The sequence below is a fragment of the Nipponia nippon genome, unplaced genomic scaffold, assembly GCF_047370975.1.
Source record: "Nipponia nippon isolate SJK-2023a ecotype South Korea unplaced genomic scaffold, ASM4737097v1 scaffold_5, whole genome shotgun sequence".
In the NCBI taxonomy this organism is placed as follows: Eukaryota; Metazoa; Chordata; class Aves; order Pelecaniformes; family Threskiornithidae; genus Nipponia; species Nipponia nippon.
In genome coordinates this window covers 16,763,158-16,783,069 of record NW_028262369.1, presented here as the reverse complement: position 1 = coordinate 16,783,069, position 19,912 = coordinate 16,763,158, and the positions used below count along the sequence as shown (strand labels likewise).

At 44.8% G+C, this 19,912-nt stretch overlaps 1 protein-coding gene across 2 annotated transcripts in view; it reads right to left on the bottom strand.

The window, feature by feature from the left end:
• The window catches only part of LMF1 (lipase maturation factor 1), a 205,741-nt gene that overhangs the window by 138,560 nt on the left and 47,269 nt on the right, over nucleotides 1-19,912 (bottom strand). For both annotated transcript variants that reach the window (XM_087733851.1, XM_087733849.1), the window contains one exon: nucleotides 5,978-6,126. In XM_087733851.1, coding sequence (XP_087589977.1) covers nucleotides 5,978-6,126 — 149 coding nt within the window. The remainder of the gene's footprint in view (nucleotides 1-5,977; nucleotides 6,127-19,912) is intronic.

Genomic DNA, 19,912 nt, shown 5'->3' with positions numbered 1-19,912 from the left:
AAACCAGAAGCTCCCCGCAACAGCACGGACAGAGCACAAAGCCCAGACAGCACAAATGTGACTTGGCTTTGAAAAGCCACAAGATGCAGGGAAGATGCTGCTCCACCAAACCAGGGAAGCACAGCTACTCCTCCAACAAGTCCCATTACCGGGGATCAGGCAATTATAAAAATCTGCAGTTTGACTAAATGGCTGCCAGGGGCCGAGAGCCCTTCAGGACCCCCAGCCTGCAGTGAGGGGCTGAGAGAAGAGCCTGACCCAGGCTGGGGAGCTGAGCCAGCAGCACGCAGACAGCCCCACTGTCCTCAAACCCATCAAACGCACCAAGTCCAACAACAGCTCTACAGGGAATGGAGCAGCTGGAAAACAAACTCTGTCTGCTGAAAAATATATATATACTTGAGAGAGGGCCGAGGCTTTGAGAGCACAGCATCGTGCCTTCGATGTCTCCCCAGGTAGTTGCAGATGTCAAAACACCTAATTACCACCAGGCAACACTGCCGAGCAAAGCACCTTACTGACAGCGTGGGCTGCTACTTTCAGCAAGTCACCACGGTTTGGTTAACGTCCTTGGTTAACACCTGACAGGCTGAGCACGCACCTCTGCTTACCTGCCTCTTGATTCTTGTGGAAACACAAAACAAGGCTTTGCATCTTCCAAGCTTCAAGGAATGAGAGTGACAGAGTCTCGCAAGCAAGATGACGAAGACATCAAGTCACCGAGCACTTCTGAGGCAAATCAGCCCCATAAAGGTCTGTTTGCATCACTTATTTCCTAACAAGCTGCTCGCTCACACAAAGGCACCGCTATTCTGTTGCCTCTGCATGTTCCTAAGAAGCATCCGTCTTTACATCCTGCGCTAATGGATTATTAAGAACATCAAACATATAGATTGAATCACATAATTACGCCTTTTAAAAAGTCAGCAATATTTGAGATCAGCCCAGCACTTGCTGCCAATCAAACCCCAGAAGCAGAGCCTGCCTGTGCTCCTCGTCTCTTGCAAGTACGCAGCCAGGATTATTTTACTTCTCATATGCCATATCTCCCCTAAGAAAGCCCAGCCAGCCCCGAGGGAAGGCATGCACAATAAAGCAAGATCTGGACATGATCTTTGGGGAGGAGGATTACCCAGGAAGCAGCAAGGCTCCCTTACACCAGTCCGGAGCTGGACGACAGTGCTCACACACTTCAGCAGCAAACACTTGGTTAAGAAAGCAGAAAACAGCACTGTGCTGGGGATGCCACTGAGTGTCAGGAGCAACAGTCACCTCCTAAGCAGGAGAGAGATTAACAGGGAGACACAAAAGAAAAGACAGCAGCAAAGCAAGGGAGCAGGCACAGTGCATTTGTGAGCTTCATGAGCTGCTCAGCTGTCTTCCACCAGCTCTGTGGGTTTCTGTGGTTTACATGGTAGAAAGTACAAAGACATATCACTGCTCCAATGCTCCTTAACTAGGAGGTTGTAAACAAGCGTGTGGGGTGATAGGACACGGGAAGCTTTTGAGAGAATGGTTAATGTGCTCTGGGGAGATGGATGGCAACAATCATGCCCATTCAGGTTAGGAAATAACATCCTTTAGGTCCAGCCTCCTTTCTTTACAGTCAGGTTTGTTTTGTATCCAGCAGCTTACTGGGCTTGATCTTCTGTTCCTTCACAGGCTGATACAAGAGGGGCTGCAATGGGCATTGCCACAACAGCATTTCTTTTGGTAGGAATTCCTAGTGCTTCAGTGCAAAGTCTCTGGTTGCTAGAGCTCCCCATGGAAAAAGTTCCCAAATATGATACGCTGAATGGAAAAAAAGGGGGCTAACAAGTGAAATCGACCCCCACGTACTGTTCATGATACAGAAACTGACTGCAGAAAACAGGAGAGCTATGGGATAAGAACTTGAAGTCTTCACTGGGAGCCATCACATTGCAAAAGAGAGACAAGCTTGCCCATCTAAGGTGTGTTTCAAACTCACACATGGAACTGCTCACCTAACATCCAGCACAAGGTGAGAAAAGCCAAGCTGACCCAAGGGAATGCCATTTGCTTGGAGGATGGCATTTTACATGGAAAGCCTTACCCCAACCAGCTAGAAGAGTCCCCAGAGAACCATGTGGGAAAGTCAAACTTTCTTTCTGCATAAGATATAATCATTGCCAATCCCACCCCTGGGAAAAACCTCCTTCGGTCCACATTTGTGCACATGCTTCAGCTCCTGCCCAGATTAGGGAAGAAATCAAAGATGGCCTGTGAGCAGGTGCACCTGCGCTCCAGGAGGATACTTCGGTTTCACGCATTAAACTCGCTTCCCAGTGCCTGCAAGCGTCATTACCCTGGCCAAGAAGGAAACGTACACGTGTTTGGGCCCCAAAACATTAAAGATACCATCAATCACCGATTTCCACTTGCTTGTATAGATCCCCATTTAATGACCTTTCCATGTTTTCCTCTCCCATGCCTGTTACTTATATATCAGTAACCCAGACAGACAAGGGACTCAAGGGGCAGCATCCCTTCTGCAGAGGGCTCTCCCTAAAATAACAGGAGAGTTATTACTCTCCAGATAAAACCAAGAAGCAGCACAGAGATAACAGTAACAAAGATGTTTGGTGAGCATGGTTTTCCTTTATATCCAACCTGTCCCATAATTCAGAATATATACTGCAAATTAGCAGGGACAGAGTAAAGCTCAGTCATACTCCCGTTTTAAAAAGAAAGCAGGATGCAAACTTGGTGATCATATAACTTGTTAAGAAAATTAGCTGTGTTTCCCTACACTTGGTGTCATGGACTGCCAATTCTTTCTATAATTAGCATCATAACTGAGAAGAAGCATTTCAGAAGCTGAGAAGCAACAAGACCACAGCAGTCAGCCTCCATCCATCAGGGACAAAGGGGCTATGCTGACATTTGGTAAAAATGTCATTGGTGATAAATGGCCCAAATAATACATTCACAATGAGGTTCCTGAAAAAAACCAACCAAACAAAGAAACCCACCCCAAAAAACCAATGCCGCCCCCCCCCCCAACCACCTCCCCCCAAGCCCTGCAGTCAAAGCGAAGTCTAACTTGCATTTAAGGTAACTTGCATCTTGGACTTCATCAGGTCAGGGCATTAAGAGGTCACCTCATGGGATCTAATCCGGCAAGACAAGGAACACTCTCAGCTCCTCTGGAATCACTGCACAGGGGTCACCCGCAGGGGTCCCCATGACTGTCGTTAAAGGCCAGCCAGCGCTGTGTTACTGCACTCACAAACCTTTAACAACTTAGACCTTTGCTGCCCTCAAAAATATAATGAAGAAACCACACAAGCCAGCTACTAAAGTACTTATCATTCTGTGCTTAAAGGAGAGGACAGGAAATTTGATTTGTAATAAAACATGGATGGGTATTTGTGGCAGGTTAGCAGCCTTCAACTGTGCTCCCTAAGCAGTTGCTTAAAATACTTGAAAACTACTGTAAAAACCATGCCTCGATAGCGGCTGGTGCATTAAGTTTTAAGCACTGCTTTAAACTTGTAGAAATCCTTCCCCAGGCAGAGAGCAGCTGCCCTTGGGACTGTGACCTCCCCACACCCATCCCACGGCCTGGGGACATGCGGCTCCAGCCAGCTCGAGGGTAGATGTGACCGGGACCTTCTCCAGCCAACTCTGAAAGATCTCAATTTTAACCAAGTCACTGTGATGTCCAAACGAGAAATGGGAAAGCATCAAGAACAAAAGACACTTTCTCACAAAAATTTAATACCAAAACCACCCTTAATTTCTCATCCAAAAAAGTTTCAGCAGAACTGTTCTCACTAGACCAATAACATACCCTTCATACCTGTTGGATCAACTGCATGGAGACCCACATCTCATCGCCTGTGACGTTCATGTGGACTGCAAATTATTGTCCCCAAGGAGCTCTGCACAGAGCCAGCAGCAAGTCAACAGGCCATCTCGTGCAGAAGTGACCCTGAGCAGTAAGTCACAGACCCAGCCCTGAGGCTATGAAGACAGTGCCTCTGTGCAGCAAGAGCCCGCAGCCGTGCCAGCCCTGAAGCACCCCGACTGTTTCTCCAGGCTGTGGACTCTGATGCTGCAGCAGAGCCCACGCACAGATTTACAAACTGTCTGTTGGTTTAAGGCAGGCCATTTTTAAGGGTTATCTTCCATTATTCTCTCCCAAAACCATACACTGCATTTCACTTGGCTACCACACTTCCCTTCCAACAACATTTTCCCACCAAGCTCTGCAGACACTCCCATTTTGATTCCTTTCCTATCAGCAGTTTTGCTAAGAACCATTCCAGCTTTTTTTCTAATAGCAATTTCCCACCTGTCCCAGGAAAAGACTCCACGAAACAGATCACAAGACCCTAAATAATTTTGCATTTACCTACCTAACCACAACAGCTTCTTTGCCATGAGTGTCCTGACATTGTGTGTTCAGCCCAGCACGGAAGATCTTCCCATTAACTCCATCTCCCGCTCTCATCCTGGGGAGCATCAAACAAGACCCTCTCCCTACAAGAATCAGGCTTTCTAAAAGACTGGGTTTCTATCATTTAAAGTAAAGTTGCAATTACAGATGTATCCAGTAGCCTCCATCCCAGGGTATGGCAGGAGCAGTACGGTAGGATGCTAGAACAGTACCATTCACCTGAACTGCAACCGAAAGCTTTACGGCATTTTAAAAGCATTACAAAGGTGACTTTGTCCCATAAACCCTTACTGAATATTTTCAGCCAGCAGTTGCATTAAAATGCAGATATCTACACATGCAGATATTGTATAGGGTCATAGAAAGCTGGGCTGGAGCGGACCTTCAGGAGTCATTTTATCCATCTGTATTGCCCTGCAGCAGGACCAGATCTATTTAATTAATAATGAGCAAGAATTGCAGGAATTAATAATGAGCAAGAATTGCAGCTTTAGGAAACCGAGCAAAATTTGGCAATGCTACACAATAGCTATGGCAAAGAAATGAACGCAACATCAAAGAGTGGGTTTTGAAATACAACTTGCACGACACATATGAAAAAGCAAAATTTTCTGCTCTTTCAAGCTGAATTTGCTGAACCGTTGCGGGCTGGGAAGCCATCCTTTGATGCGACAAGCATACAGAACACATTTTTTGAGAATATCTACTGTGATAACACATTCTCTATGAACAAAGTTGCCTTGAAAACAGGTAATGCTAAGGTTAACACAAAAAGAGTTTGTCTTTTATTTATTTTATTTTTTAAGAGCAAGAGGATAATTAAGAGCTTACTGAGCTTGACTACAAATTCAGGGACTTTAGGAGCTGGGATGAGAGGAGGATTTCAGCGCAAATGGACAGAGGAATGTTCCACCTGCCTGCAATCTCTTTCTACAGTGATGATCCTTAGCTTAAAAGTTTTTGGGATATTTTGAAACGTCCAAAATGCAGATGCAGATGACAGGGTAACGCTCCTGCCACACCTTTATTTTAACAAAGATGTGTCAGTTTCTGATGGATTCTTTTACAAGCTACTTGGGAATTTCCACTGGCACTGGGACAGTAATGCAGCAATTGTTCTCTTTGAAAACAAGGAGCAGAGAATGACATTTCAGTAACGCACACACAAAGGAAAAATAACTCAGGGTAAAGCTCCTGGTTCCTGGGAATTACCCACTGGATTCCCAGCCATCTTATCAAAAAGCCACAATGCCCAAGTCTCAAACATCACTTTTATTCCTTTTCAAGAGTCAATCACAAGAGCAGCACCAACATATCAACGCAAATATTCTTATTCCTATGTTTGTTCTCCTTAAAATAAACACCAATAATAAGCTGAAAGATTCTGCGAACCAGACCATGAAGCATTTCCTGCTACATGCTCCTTCCTTGTAACCAGAAAGATTCCTACACCAGAGGACTCCACTGTGTTGGACCAGGGGCAGGTTTTCTGCTAGGATGAGATCCTCCTTTTGCTGTCACCTCAAAAAGACAAAATTGTGAAGTCCCACTTACCGCTCCAAGCATGATCCTGAAAATCAGCCACCGAAAGCCCCAGATGACGATGCTGGAAGGAGGAGTGTGCCGGGGCAGGCGGGACAGGGTCCAGAGCGGGCAGAGGAATATCCCCAGGAACCCTGTTTCCAGGAGCTGCGATTCCCATCCTGCAGTGCCAACATGTGAGAAATGAAAAAGAAAATGTTTATTGTACAAGTCCTATAAGTTATCCTTTCATAAATTTTAAACACCCAAGAAGAAAAAAAAAACAAAACAAAACTGTAATGCTTTTGAAATTTAACTTGGGGGAACTTAGGTACCAACTCTGTCCTAATACACACATCACACACACTGGGAATTCAGATGCTTTAAGCTACCGTGTGAATGATGTGCACCTAGGTTTGGCGCACTGGGTTGTGTCGTTCTTCTCCAAGAGCACACACCGACACTTCTGTTGTTTACACGGTTATTTTACGCAGCATGAAGCAAGAGAAAAAGTAAGAACTTTTATGAAGCAAAGGAAAATGTGATTTAACTGCCCTGGGAATTGGCAAGGTGACCCAGGCACAGAACTGATGACTGTTGCTACTGATTCCTGCAGATCATGGACTGACCGAGCCATTGCCAACAGTTCCACTGACTTTACTGGATTCGTGCCCAAAAAAGGGGCAGTCTTCATCTTCAAAAGAGGATGATTAAAATCACATTAAGTCTTATTCATCATCAACGTTAACGTGCAAGCAGAAGCTTCAAATCTTTAATCATAAAGAAAAATCGTAATGAAAAAAGTCCAAATCATCCATCAAGCCAGTTTTACACATTGCTGGATTTGGCAAAATTACTCTAGATTGAATAGTAGAGCTGAGATCCAAGCACGGCCTTGTAACCGCACAGCAAACCTGTTACCTGTGATACCAGATGCTTTGGAGAAGACAGACTATAACCTACTTCATGCAAATCTGTATTTTGCATTTTCTTTTTCCAGCACAGCATAGAGTATAAATATTGAAATGATTTTTCAGGAAGAGCCAGAACACAGCGGTTCTGTTTTGACAGGTGAAGTCCAACCTCCACTACGTTTTTAAGTAACAGTATACTGATGCCAAATCCAAATTACTCCAGCTTTGTCCTACCTCCAATTACATTCTCTTATTTTCAAATATTTCTGTGCAATACAACTGCACTCTGAAGCCATTAAAAAAAAAAAAAAAAAAAGACACTAAATGGCACACTAGTGGGGACAATTCCTGAAAACTCAGCAAGCTTGTTGGGAACATTTAAGATGTTGGTATTCCCATCTACATGTCTACATAAATTAAAGCCGATAGTGCCCATGGGTCACTTGTAGCCATGTTCCTTCTCAAGAGTCCCCCAGGCACTTTACTAGTTTTCAAATGGCAGCAACAAAGTTTGGTCCATAACACCCCCTTTCACACAGTCCAAACAGACAGGGAAACACCTACCAAAGGCATTAACTTCTTCCAGCTCTAGTCTGAGACACCCGATTGCACACAACGTCGAGATTTTTAAAACCGATGATTTGACATTGTCACACAAGCAAAACTACGTTGAATTTGCCTTAAAATATTTGAAGTAGCAGTCATGCAATCTCCTCCTTTTTCTTAATATGCACAAGGTCCTTTAAATCAAAATGTAATGTGGTTTTTTTTTCCCCAAAAGATTATTATATGTCAAACAGCTATTAAAAGATTTCCATTCTCCCTCCATACATCCTGTGGTTTCTAGAACAGATATCCCAACTGCCAAAATTAGCACTTCTGAGAGGAGAAGCAAACTATATTGTTATAAAAGCAGCTGCACCAGGAAAGCAATGGCTAATACAAAATGTGAAAGGTTAATTGTTACTAAACCCAGCCACAAATAGCAGTTATGGGTCTAACTGGCACCAAAATGGTAGTATATCTCCTTCTTTTCTGCCGGCACAAGAATCCCACTGTTACCAGCGTTTTCATATGTTAATCACTGTGTTCCCCTGCAGACATATAGGATGCACGCTGGATGGCTGAGCAGGAAGGCGTATGCCTCTACATCTCCAAACGGCCTTTAGATCCCTACATATGCATTTCCCTTCCAGAGTAGCATCACCTCTCACCGAGCACGATACAGTGGCATTTTTTTTAAATTTTATTTTTCAACGGAACTCCTAGGGAGGTGTTTGCATGCGTGTAGGGAAGGGGCACGAAAGGATCATCCGATCCCACACGACACATTTCTTGTGTGTTAAATATATTATACGAGCACGCATGCAGCGTGCAGGGATGTGTGCATGAGCGGGTGTGTGTCCGAAGCGAAGCCAAAACCTTCCCAGTATGTGCTGGCCTCCAAGGATCATGAGTTCAGCCTGCACCTGTGCTTCTTGTTCCAAAGCCACGAGTTTGAATCCTGGCACCACCACCACCCGGCTGCGAGTCCAACAGCATAATCCGATGCGAACCGTGCCAGCGAGGGAGACAGCTCAGCGCCGTGGCAGGAGGGGAGGACCGAAGTAAACAGTCCTGCCAGCTGTTGGGAGAAACCTCTTAAATTACCCGCTGCTGACAACGGGGGCTGGCAGCGGGTGCAGCTAAGCCGGCACCAAACAGGGTTTAACTGCAAGTGCAGCCAAGGACAAACTATGGTCACAGCACCATTTCAGAAGTCTCCATCTAAACCTCCTTGGCTTGTGGCTAAATCCTGTTCAACTCCGGCTGCTCTGCACCCATCGATGGCAATGGCAGATTTGCTAGCGCAGATAAAGTGCTGTGCTGTACTGTGCTCTGCTACTGACCTTCATATCGGATCACGGCACGTTCCTGCTAAAAAACAAGTTTAAGATGCAGATATGCATGGAGAGCCTCTGATTTATTAACAACCCTCTTCCTGATGGATTGAGTCTCCACAGCTGGTAATGTGGTCATGCAGATCAATTTTCCATACTAGCACACATCACCCAAACAGTCACATACCCTGCCCTCGGCAGCAGAAGCTCCTTCTCCAGCCTGTATCCATCTTCCTTCCACCCCAAGTAGATCCTCACCCTGGATCCTTCCCTGTGGCAGCTCTCCCGCTCCCGACCACTACCAAAATTGTCACCGCTTTCCCCTTCGCCATTCAGCATGGACTCATCCTGACTGTAACTTCTTAGTCCTCTTACAGGCTTCATCATGTGCAAAGTACTGGTTGATGCTACTCCATAAGCAATGCAAGCACTTGTGATGGTAGGATTATCCGAGATGCTATGTACATCATGTTTTTGGCAAAAAATTATACCTAAATCATGAAGACTTTCAAGGACATGAACACATTGTTCAACACCACAACTGTATCCACGGTACAATGTAAAAGGGGGGGCTCTGCTCCATCTCACATTCACTTTATTGTAAGTTGATATTAGAAAGCAAGATTACAAGATCCATCAACAGAAACCTTGAGTTTCTAACTGCTGACTTGCAAACAGTTGTTCACGTCTACCCCTTAAAAGCCTCAGACTCAAAATCCCCTGCAACTTAGACAGGTGTGAGGCCATGACCATGTGTCTGCTGAACACTGCTGAAGTTTGAGCGTTGTCACCTTTTAACACCACTTCCGAGGCTCACAAAGCCCAAACACACCATGACAACTACACGGAATCAACCAAGTCATCACACCTTGGCAGGGAAGACCATAGAAACAACTGGTACTTAGCTGACCTGAGCAGTTAAGTAATAACAGTATTTTTCTCCCTATCCTTATCCTCCTCCTCTTGCTGCCAAGCAGGCAGTATTGACGAGATGTATTTGCTGCTGCAGCAGTGCCAGGCAAAGGAGCCCAACACAACCACACCCTCCATCTCCACCAAACAGACTGGGAACCACATATCAAACCTTCCTCCAAGCCGCAGAAATTCCCACCCTCAACATTTTTTAGAAGAATTCTAGCACAGCAAAAACATGACATGGACATGAAGGAAGTCATCTCCGTGACCTGGGCAGACCTGGCCATCGGAGGCTTCAGGGGATCCGTGTGGCAGCCACGGAGCATCGCACAAACCGAGAAACTAGCGGCAACATGGGAATCAAAGCACCAGTAACAGAGCAAAGATCTCTTGCCTGTAGCAATGCCAGTTCATCACGTACAGTGACATATCCCAATCCTAGCATTTTTGGAGTGAAACCCATTTTATAAATGGCAGCAAACCCTATGATATTTAGAGGCATCGGGGCTATCCCAGAAAGGCAGCTCCCATTCTCCAAGTGCCAACCAACACATCCTCATTGCGGGGATAAATCTCAGGGCTCACCTCCACCCCGGTCCCTCCAGCCCTGGCGCACACTGATACTGCTGGGAACGAAAGGGTCACGTTGTTGACCCACCTGCTCCTGTTTTCTTCAGTTGGATCTAGTCAAATTTCAGCAGCTGCAGAGCGGCACAAAGCGCCCCATTGTTATCTCCCGCGCAGCCGGAGAGGGAGCCACGGTTGGTTTTTTTTTTTTTTTTGGGGGGGGGGAATTGAAATAAAATAAACTGCCAATGGCGGCTGCACTTGCCCCACACACGTTTCAAATGTTTGTTACATGCTCCAAACTTGATGCGGCAAAATCCTTAGTTTGGCATTTTCTAGAGGTCTCTGCTGGGGCAGTGGAGGAGGAGAAGTGGGGAGGATGTGCCGGGGGGACAGGAAAGACAGGGAAGGGGAGGAAGCAAAAACAAAACCAAAAAAAAAGCTTTCCTGTTTTCCTTTTAGGGTTTTCAAATATTTTTCTTGTTCAGAATTAGATAAACCCTCCAACAGCTTAAATTTTCAGCTAGGAAATTTAGCTCAACATCAAGTGATCTCTACAGTCAAAAACCATTTGCTGCTTGAAAGGTGAACTGCGAAAGCCAGCACCGTGCGGTCTCACCGAGTTCTTCAGCAGAGACCGTATGCGTTGGCAGGAACATCTGATGCGCTGTAGAAAACATTACTGGTGCTTAACATGTAAAAAAAAGTCAATTTGGTATGAACAGTGTCCAGAAAAGTCCAATGCAGTCCCATTATGGCTCCCTATAGAGAGTATTATTTCTAATGGAATATAGATTATATAGCATTATATCATTAAGGTTTCCAATTTTCATCTTTATTATTTACTGTCAAATACGTGATGAAAAAAACAGCCAATTTATCACAGCTCATCCATGGCTACAGAGGAAAGCCAGTGCAACCCCTTCCCACCCAGCCCTGCATGCTGCACCTTCAGCCTTCCCGCATCCCAAACCAGTTTTCTGTTTACATGGGCAGTCGGGGAGAAAGCAATGAGGCAGAGAAGGGCAGGGAGCCTTCAGAACTAAGTACAAAATAGTCGGGTCCAAAGATAATGAAGTTCCTTATTTTCAATTAATCTATTTTTCTGAGAAAAAAATAATCTGGACAAAATTAAATCATTTATTTTTATTAATTCCCCTTCCTAAAATATAGGATAAGGTGAAACAGCAAACCGTCTCTCTTTGTATATACATATCTACACATAAAATTTATAGAGAGCACATTTGCATGGCACAGACAAATGTTTCTACAATGTACACGCATTTTATAGCTCTCTCTGCAGCCAGCACACAGAGGAGCTGGGGAGCGGGCAGTGCAGCTGTCTCCCTATGAATATTGTGTGTCAGACACCCCAGCAGCCAAAGCAAGGGAGATACCCAATACAGACTGATTTACGCTGGAATTAGATTAACTGCTCCTGAGCCTCTCCTCCCTACCTCCCTGAAATTTAGTCTGATACAATTTAAGCTATAGTGTTAAAACACCTGTTGAAAATAGTATGGGTTACGCTGATGACTACAGGATATTCTGACCAAGGGCTTTAGTTTGCAAATACTCATTGCAACTCACACGTGTGATTCAACTGATGCAAACGGACTCATGTCCAGCAGCGAGCAATACGTTGAGCAATCAGGTGTTTACCTGCCAGTGTGCTCCCATGGGCACTGGGCTGCTCTTCGCTTCAGCACCCACCACTCATCCCTATCACCTTCCCAGTCAGGGTCTCCTCTTCTTCACCCTGCCATCCATACTCATTTCCCACTTGCAGAAATGCAGATCAACTTAGAAAATGCACAGAACTGTACTGATGTATCAATACTTCTTTTAATAAGGATGTATTGCCTTAAAGGAGGACAGTCAAGTCAAACCTAGCCCTCTTTTCCAACTGCAAAAGATAAATCTCAAAAAAAAAACCAAACCAACACACCCATGGGAAATAAGTGTTTTTGCTTTACCCTTTTTTTTAAAAAAAACAAAGTACTCTGTAAATCATTACAACTTTCATCATTCACAGCAACAGCTTCCTCAAAGGAAAGCAAAGTTCCCAACTATCCTAAAAAGAGCTGCATTGTTTTGAAGTGTCCTGCTAACATGTCCTCTAATTAGTTAAAATACTGTGCCTGCCAGCTAACTACAAATAACTTTTTTATCTCCAGCGTGAAATACTGGCCACACTAAAATCCATGGCAAAATTATCACCAGTTTCAACTGGGTTTGGCTTTCATGCAGGAGTTCCACATGTCTCAGCTACCACCTGTTGAAACGTGCTGGTTTTTCCTCTCTGCTGAAGAGAAGCGCCAGGGGAGCGGGCTCACCGGCCAGCCCTGGGGCAGGGGAAGAGCATCACGGTGCTGAAGATGTCACTAAAAACCGAAGTGAGCAGGATCCGTCTGCTGCTGTGCCATTTCAGGCTTAAGGAGAGCAACAGCCAGATGCAAACAGCTTAGTCTACAGAGGAAGGAAACCCTTGGAAAGCAGAGGATGTTCAGTGAAAAGCTTTAACTCGCTGTGCAGAAGTTCACACTGTGATCGGTCGTGCTCTGCACCCCAGAAGCACTGGGCATCGCCAGCAGCTGTCTCCTGTGACATTGCCCCTTTTTGCCTTTTTTCGAGTCATTTTTCCTTTTCCAGAAGGACAGACTCACTCCCCTTGCTCTCTAGCTTTCCAAATATCGGTAAAAAGTCGAGGCACAAAGAGCACATACAAGAAACATTCAAGTTTGTGTCAAGTTTTAAAAGTTTCCCAGGGCTCCTGATGGACAGGATTTCTGGCAATTCCTAATGGAAAGACCAGGTCTCCCTGCAGTCACGCAGTCAGTCTGTAAACACGAAAACCCTGTTAATAATGTCAGAGAGCAGTTCTGAACCTCCTCCATGAACAGGCAGAGCACACACGCAAGGCTTAACTTTGAAATAATTCAGGTCTTCCAATCAGGGGCAAAGCAAAGCCCAGGCACTGGCATTGCACACACCTCAGGAACATAGCAAAGCTCTCTTTTCAACTGATATAAAGGAGAAAGCTTCAACTTTAAGACTTAAAAATACTGCAGAGCAACAAGAATGCTTCATTTTGAAGTCACCCCCCCAAAAAAAACAAAATTCCAAGTGCAACAGATGCTGACCTCAGAAGCACATCTGAACTACGACAGAGAAAGGAAAGATGCTTAAAAAAGGAAGAAATCGGTCCACCACAGCTCTGAGGAAAAGACAATGAGGAAAGACAATGATTTATTGCTTCTCAATTCAGTGGTGCCTTTCACTTACAGATCCCAGAACAAAGAGATAGGTCTCACAAGCCGCCTGCCCCACGGGGTCTCCAGTCTTTTCAGAGCTATGAAAGCCAAAGCTCAGAGGGCTGAAGGACAGAGTTCCCTTTGGCATCTTGTCCTGGGCAAGAGCAGATAACCCCACTCCTCCACTCCCACCCCCAGGACACGCTGCTGCTGTGAACACCAAGCCCAAGATCTGAAGCAGCTTCCCACAGTCAAGCTCTGCCGCATCCATTTTCCTCAAACACCACTTATATTAAACATTTCAAATTTCTTGTCTGCCAAGGAGACAAGAGACTGGCGATACTTCACATTTCTGCAGCCAACAGAATAGTTCCTGATGTTGTTGGAAGATTTGGAAAAATGTTATCAATAACTTTTGTTCTTAAAGTATAAACCACACAGAAAAAAAAAATTTAGCATAAAAACTTTTAAAAGCTTCCAAGTGCTCTCCAGGGTAGTCATTAGAAACTACTTAGGTAACAGGAGGGTGATAACAGTGAGTTAATGCAGCGTTAAATTAGCCCTCCTTCCATGCAGAACTTTAAGTGACAGAGGAATCAGTTGGGAGGATTTTTATTTTATTTTTTAAATAATGAAGTTAATGGATTTCCTGTTTTTAGCTCTGTGGGCGGCTGTCATTTTGAGGGATCCGTATATACTGTATTTAATTACTCTGTCTTAAAGTAACGAAAATAATTTCATCTGTGTTCATATGAACTCATGGGCACCAGCATCTCCCAAGCATGGCCATCAAGGCAAGGAGAACATGCAAGCATTGCTGTCTGTCAGTGAGGTGTATGTCGTCTCTGCAGATGTGTAACTTCAGTAGCTACTGCTTAGTCATTGGACTTCTCAACATCTCAAGCCATCCCTCTAAATCTTCTCATGGCCAACAGCCACAAGACCTGTGCCTGACCTGGTGAGCTGAGGGGAATGAGCATCAGGAGTGGTTCACAGCTAAGAGACGACAGCGGCTTCCCAGGGTTCCCCACCCTCCTCCTGCAGGCACGGCTGAGGTTGGTGCTGGGTCCCAGGGCAACCCAACAGCAGGTTCAACAGCTCCTCCGGGCTCACCTCCCACAGCAGGCGATTCATCCCATTTTCCCCGTAACAGATTATTAGGAGCAGGGTCAATGATGGCCATCAATAAATCTGGACAAAGACCAGCAGGGTTTAGGCTGGCCACAAAGATGAGGGGAGAAAAAAAAGCCAGGCATCCTGCGACAGTCCACAAATCACGGGCAACACAGAGAACTTCATAAATGAAATAGGAAGTGACAGAAGGGACTGACTGTGAAACGAGATGCTGAAGAACAGAGCCGGGAACAGACGCAGAACGAAAAGAGAGGCCAAGCGATGACACCATGACCAGGCGATATGATCCATTTAGTATTGGTGCTACATGTTGCATTAGGGCACAGCAATGTGTTCCCACTCAATCAATTCTCAGCGGAAGAGAAGAAAGCGGCTTTAAAGGCTTGAAACAAAAAAGCCTGAAGGCAGAGAACAATCCCTGGCTGATGGGAGTCATCGGAGGGAAGCTTTCCCTGCGAAACCGATAACCTGCCTACTGCGGAGCTCTCTATTTTCCTTTGAAGCAGCTGGCTCTGGTACTGCTGGAAGCAAGTCTTGATGGATCACTGGTTTTAATCCAATATTGTGATTCCTCCGTTTCCCTGTGTGTTCAGGTATACACTGCACATACCAGCAGAGACCATCTACTGCCAGGTTCCCATGGCACTAGGAAAACAAAAGGGAAAATATGTATCATCAGTAAGGAACTCCAGTTCCTGAGACAAATAATTATAACCTGTAAGGGATTTTTTTTCCAATTATCCTTTCTGTGCCGATCGCTTTGAAGTCCATGATATAACTAAAAGCCAGTTACAGTTTTCTGGTGAGTTTTCTCTCTGGAAACCCACGCTGATCAGATGAAAAGAATAAACGATGGCACAGCCAAGTGCACAGTCAGGAGGTTTTGGCTTAAAAGAAAATAAGCAAAACCAGAACATACCCAAAGGACAAGAAAGACAAAGACTGAACCGTCACCTACCAAACCAGAACAGTCAGGGTTTGTTCAGGAATCGGTGGTTATTATACATGTTCCTGCTACGTGACTGGAAAAGCCCCAAATCCACCTCATATAAAAACAACCCATTTGCTCAGCCTGGAGCTGGTCTGTGCAGAGCTCTGGGAGCGCAGCGCTCTTCTCTGCAGGGAGGTCTACACAGAAATCCTGCACCGGCATTTGCAGCACCTTCTCTCCGTGAAGCTAACAGTGATTCAGCAATTGAATTCTCTGAAAGCTCCTTTACTGCAATGAATGGTCAATAAAAGTTTCATGAGGCTGAAGTGGTGGCTCTGAAAGCCTCAATAACAGAGACAAACCTCAGCTCCCAGCCCTCTTTTGCAGCAAAACTGATGTTTTCCTCCCAGCATTGATCAAGAGCTGATACGGACCTGACTGGGTCAGAAGTGTAAGTCTACCCAACATGCCCAAGATACACTAGAAGGCCATCGCTGTTGCATACAACACACCCTCCTGAGCTCAGCTTGCCTCTCCCAGCAGGGCCTACCCCTTGTTAGCACCCCTGGCTACTCTGGGGATGACCCTCTGCTCGGCTTTGGTGGCCACTGCAGTTTGTGTGGCCACTGTGCCAAGAGAAGAGGCAGGGAGAAAATGAGCAGGAATGAGTAGAAACATTCATTCAGGAAACTTAAGGTTGTGCTGGGACCAGCAAGTGGGAACTCTGACATCATCTTGGGGCTAAAACTTTTGGGAAGGTCAACTTGCAACTTGGCCTTGCTACAGGTGGACTCTTTCAGAGATGGAACAGGAGCCTCCAAGCACCTAGGAGAATCAGCATCTTATTCCCACCTGCTGAGCAGTCTGAACCTTGGGAGGGCACTGCAACGAAGGACATGAGGGTCCTTTGACTCAGGGAAAGACACCAAGGGCTTTGGAAGACAGAGCTGAGTTTGAAATACCAAAAAATCCCTTTGGTGCTCATCTCTTCCAGATTACATTCCTTCTTACTGTGCTCTTCCTCCTTTTCTCCACCAAGAAAGCCCCACTATGAAGTAGAAAGCCAGCAATTTCCACCTTCTCAAGCAACCTGTTGAACACATTTTATTTGTTCTTTATGGACAGGACCCCTGCAGTACTGTGCCATGTGCCTGCAGAGCTAAATTGCTAAAAACAGGTGTCTGTTGGGTGTTAAATCTATCTTCAGGCTGCTTTGGCAACTTAAGAAACCATTAGCAGCTGTTAACGTGGTTAGCATGGCAACGTTGAGCCTAACAGCTCAACCAGCCCGCTTTCTTCACCATTTCAAAACTATCATTCCCCACTTGTACACTTCAAGCAAGAACAAATTAAAACCAATACCATGAAGGCACCTGGCAAGCTATTTTGCTAGCAGACAGAAAGCAAGTCTCGAAATAAAAAGCATATTAGACAAATTTTTCCTGCTGTATCATGCGAGATTCCCAGTGCCCTAGAGAGATCACATTTTAGCCTCATGCAAGCACATGTTTTAGCATCAACATTTGCAGATAATGATAAATGTTTATCAAGGAATGATTCCTTCATTGGGCTTCACCATCAGTTTGAAGTGGACCTCTCATTTAAAATTTTCTCTGCCTCCCTAATTTTTTCCTGAACATAGTGCCTTTAAAGTACAGCTTGTATACAGAGCAGAGGAAAAAAGGCTGCATAGTTCATATGGTTCATATCAAGGCAGATATACCCACCAACGCCCCAACAGCTGCAGGATCACAGGAGCGATAACAAAGGTGTCACCTCAAAGGTGATATGTGAGAAGACCATGAACAGGTTATAGCCAGCTTTTAGGTTGAATGTGAAAGGCCTTCCTCGTGCAGGAGAGGAAATACAGGTCCTGGTCATAAAAAGGAGTCCCAGAGAAGGAGAGCACAGAGAGCACAACTTTGCATATTAGCTAGCATGCATGGCATATTGATTTCCGACGGGCTGTTCTTACCAGTGCATGAGCCAGAGACACCCACCACTCAGTGTGACAAACACTCATCCACATGCAGTTACACGCAACCCATCATCAGATGCCTACAGAATGCACACTCTGAACGCCCAGGAGGCATCATCAGCCCTCAGAACCAGGTGTGGAGCAGGAGCCCGGGGAGAGCTGGTGTCTGCACAGCCCGGATCCCACCGACCACGCTCGTCCAAGGAAATGGCAACAGTGCTCGAGCCCACAGCCATCAGGAGGGAGGTGACCACAAGGCCCATTTCCTTCGGCGGCGGCGAACTCCAGAAACTACTTTAACCCACACATGGAGCTTTTAGTTACATTCCTGCACCATCTTTTACACTCAAAATCTTTTTAAAAAAGAGCCAAACAAACAAACAAAAAGCGGGATACTATTTATACAAGACAGCATGAGAAAACCACTCCAGTACCTATAATATGGATTTTCTGATTCTAAAAGGGAATTTGCTCTGTCTGGTGTGAAGGTTATTTTTCAGGATGACAGTTAGATAAGAAAATTGATATTGCTGTGCCATTTAGGATATCCCCTCTGTCCCAGCAGAAGTAAACAAGACTCTTCATTCAGCTACATCACTCTGAAGTAACTCAACTAACTCTAATGAAGCTTCAGTGATGTAAATCTGCTGTAATTCAGGAATGGTTTCATCCATGCATTTTTCAACATGATGAGCTCAGAAGTGGCCAAAATGACTAATGGGACCTCAACACCCACATCTTTAACCTCCAAGAACAAAGGAAGAAAGAGGGAGCAGGAGGAAGGAAGACCAAACACGGATCTCAGGAAATCAAAAAGCTGCTTTCAAAACCCATCTGATTTTAAAAAGATCTGATGGATACGTAGGCGGAAGCAGCAGTTTTTTGGCAATTATGGGACGAATGCCAAAAAGTCAACTGCGTTAGGAAGTCTTTCTCTCCCTGCACGGCACAAAGAGATGAGCAAACACACAAACAGGCAGAAATGCTGATGGTCAGAGACCTGAACTATGCGCCAAGTCGTCCGAGTCCTGAAATCTTCCTGTTGATACAAAGAAAGAGATGGTGTAGATCAGCAATCATTTAATTCAGTGCTTGAACAACTAAACTAACATATTGAAAATTATAACCAATAAAAGAAATCAGAAATACTTCGATGTAATTATTTTCAGCAACAGCAAATGGATCTCTAAGCGACCATTGATGATCAGTCTGCAGGAAACATTAAACCTTCAACGCGACCGACCTACCCTGGCGAATCTGCTGCCGCATACAAAGGACAATTTACCACATCAGCAGAAACAAAACGCACCCATTGTAGAAGCTGGTGTTCTTCCCGTCATTACTCATTTTGAAAAAAAGCCAAAAGTGTCGTTTGGACACCTTTAAAGCCAATCCATTAATGGATTTCAGAGACAGAGAGGGAAGGAGGACGCAGCCGGCACTGCCCACAGCCAGCACAGGACACAGAGCCGCACTCAGCCACCTTGAACCAAAACCTGCCATTTCTAGCTTAAACAGAGAAAAGCTAATTAAAATGCTGCAGGCCTGATGTCAAGATTTCAAATGAGGACCTCTCCACCCCATCCCCCAGAAACAGTTACAATTATTAAGTAGCATGTCAAATCCATAAAATTTTATCTATTTTTTTTTGCCATAAGGCAGCCCCAAACATTGCCCTAATTTTGCATTTTCTCTTCCCTCTACCACAGAAATTCCCCACCATGTTCAAATTGCTCATCAGTCTTCACCAGGATACACTGACAGGAGAGAGAAATAATTGCAAGAGTCTTAAGATCTCAGATCATTTCTTTAAGCTCTTTTCTCAGCCTGGCCTAATATTTTACACCCTCTAGGAAATGCAGACGCAGAGCAGTTATCCAGAGCAGCTTCCACCCATGTCAAAAACGAGTACACAGAAGCTCAGCTTACAATCTACAAAATAACTGGAGTAAATACACAATTATAATATGCATTCTAAAATATAAATTTAGACTTTAGCTGACAAAAAAAGGTAAATATAAATCAGGTTTATGTTGAGAAACAGCCATATGTGGCATTCATTAAGTGTTGCTCTTACTAATGTGCCATTCACTGTTTCCTCGCCACATGTATAGATATTACTTGTTGAACTTGAAAATCTCAGACACCGGCAAGAGAGCCGGAGACAGACACCCTTATTAATCTGAACCAGCAGCTGTGAGAATTACTGTGGATTCCATTTTTAGGAATAAGCAAGTTTCAGAGTGGTAAGAAAACAAAAAGATAAAGCAACACAAAGAAGGGCTATTTATTTTGACAGCTGTGGTTTAGTTGTTTTAACTGTTTATGATGGTTCTAAAAGAAACTCTGAAATCCACTTTGTAAAAATAAGGAAGCCTCAGTAACAGTGGCTGGG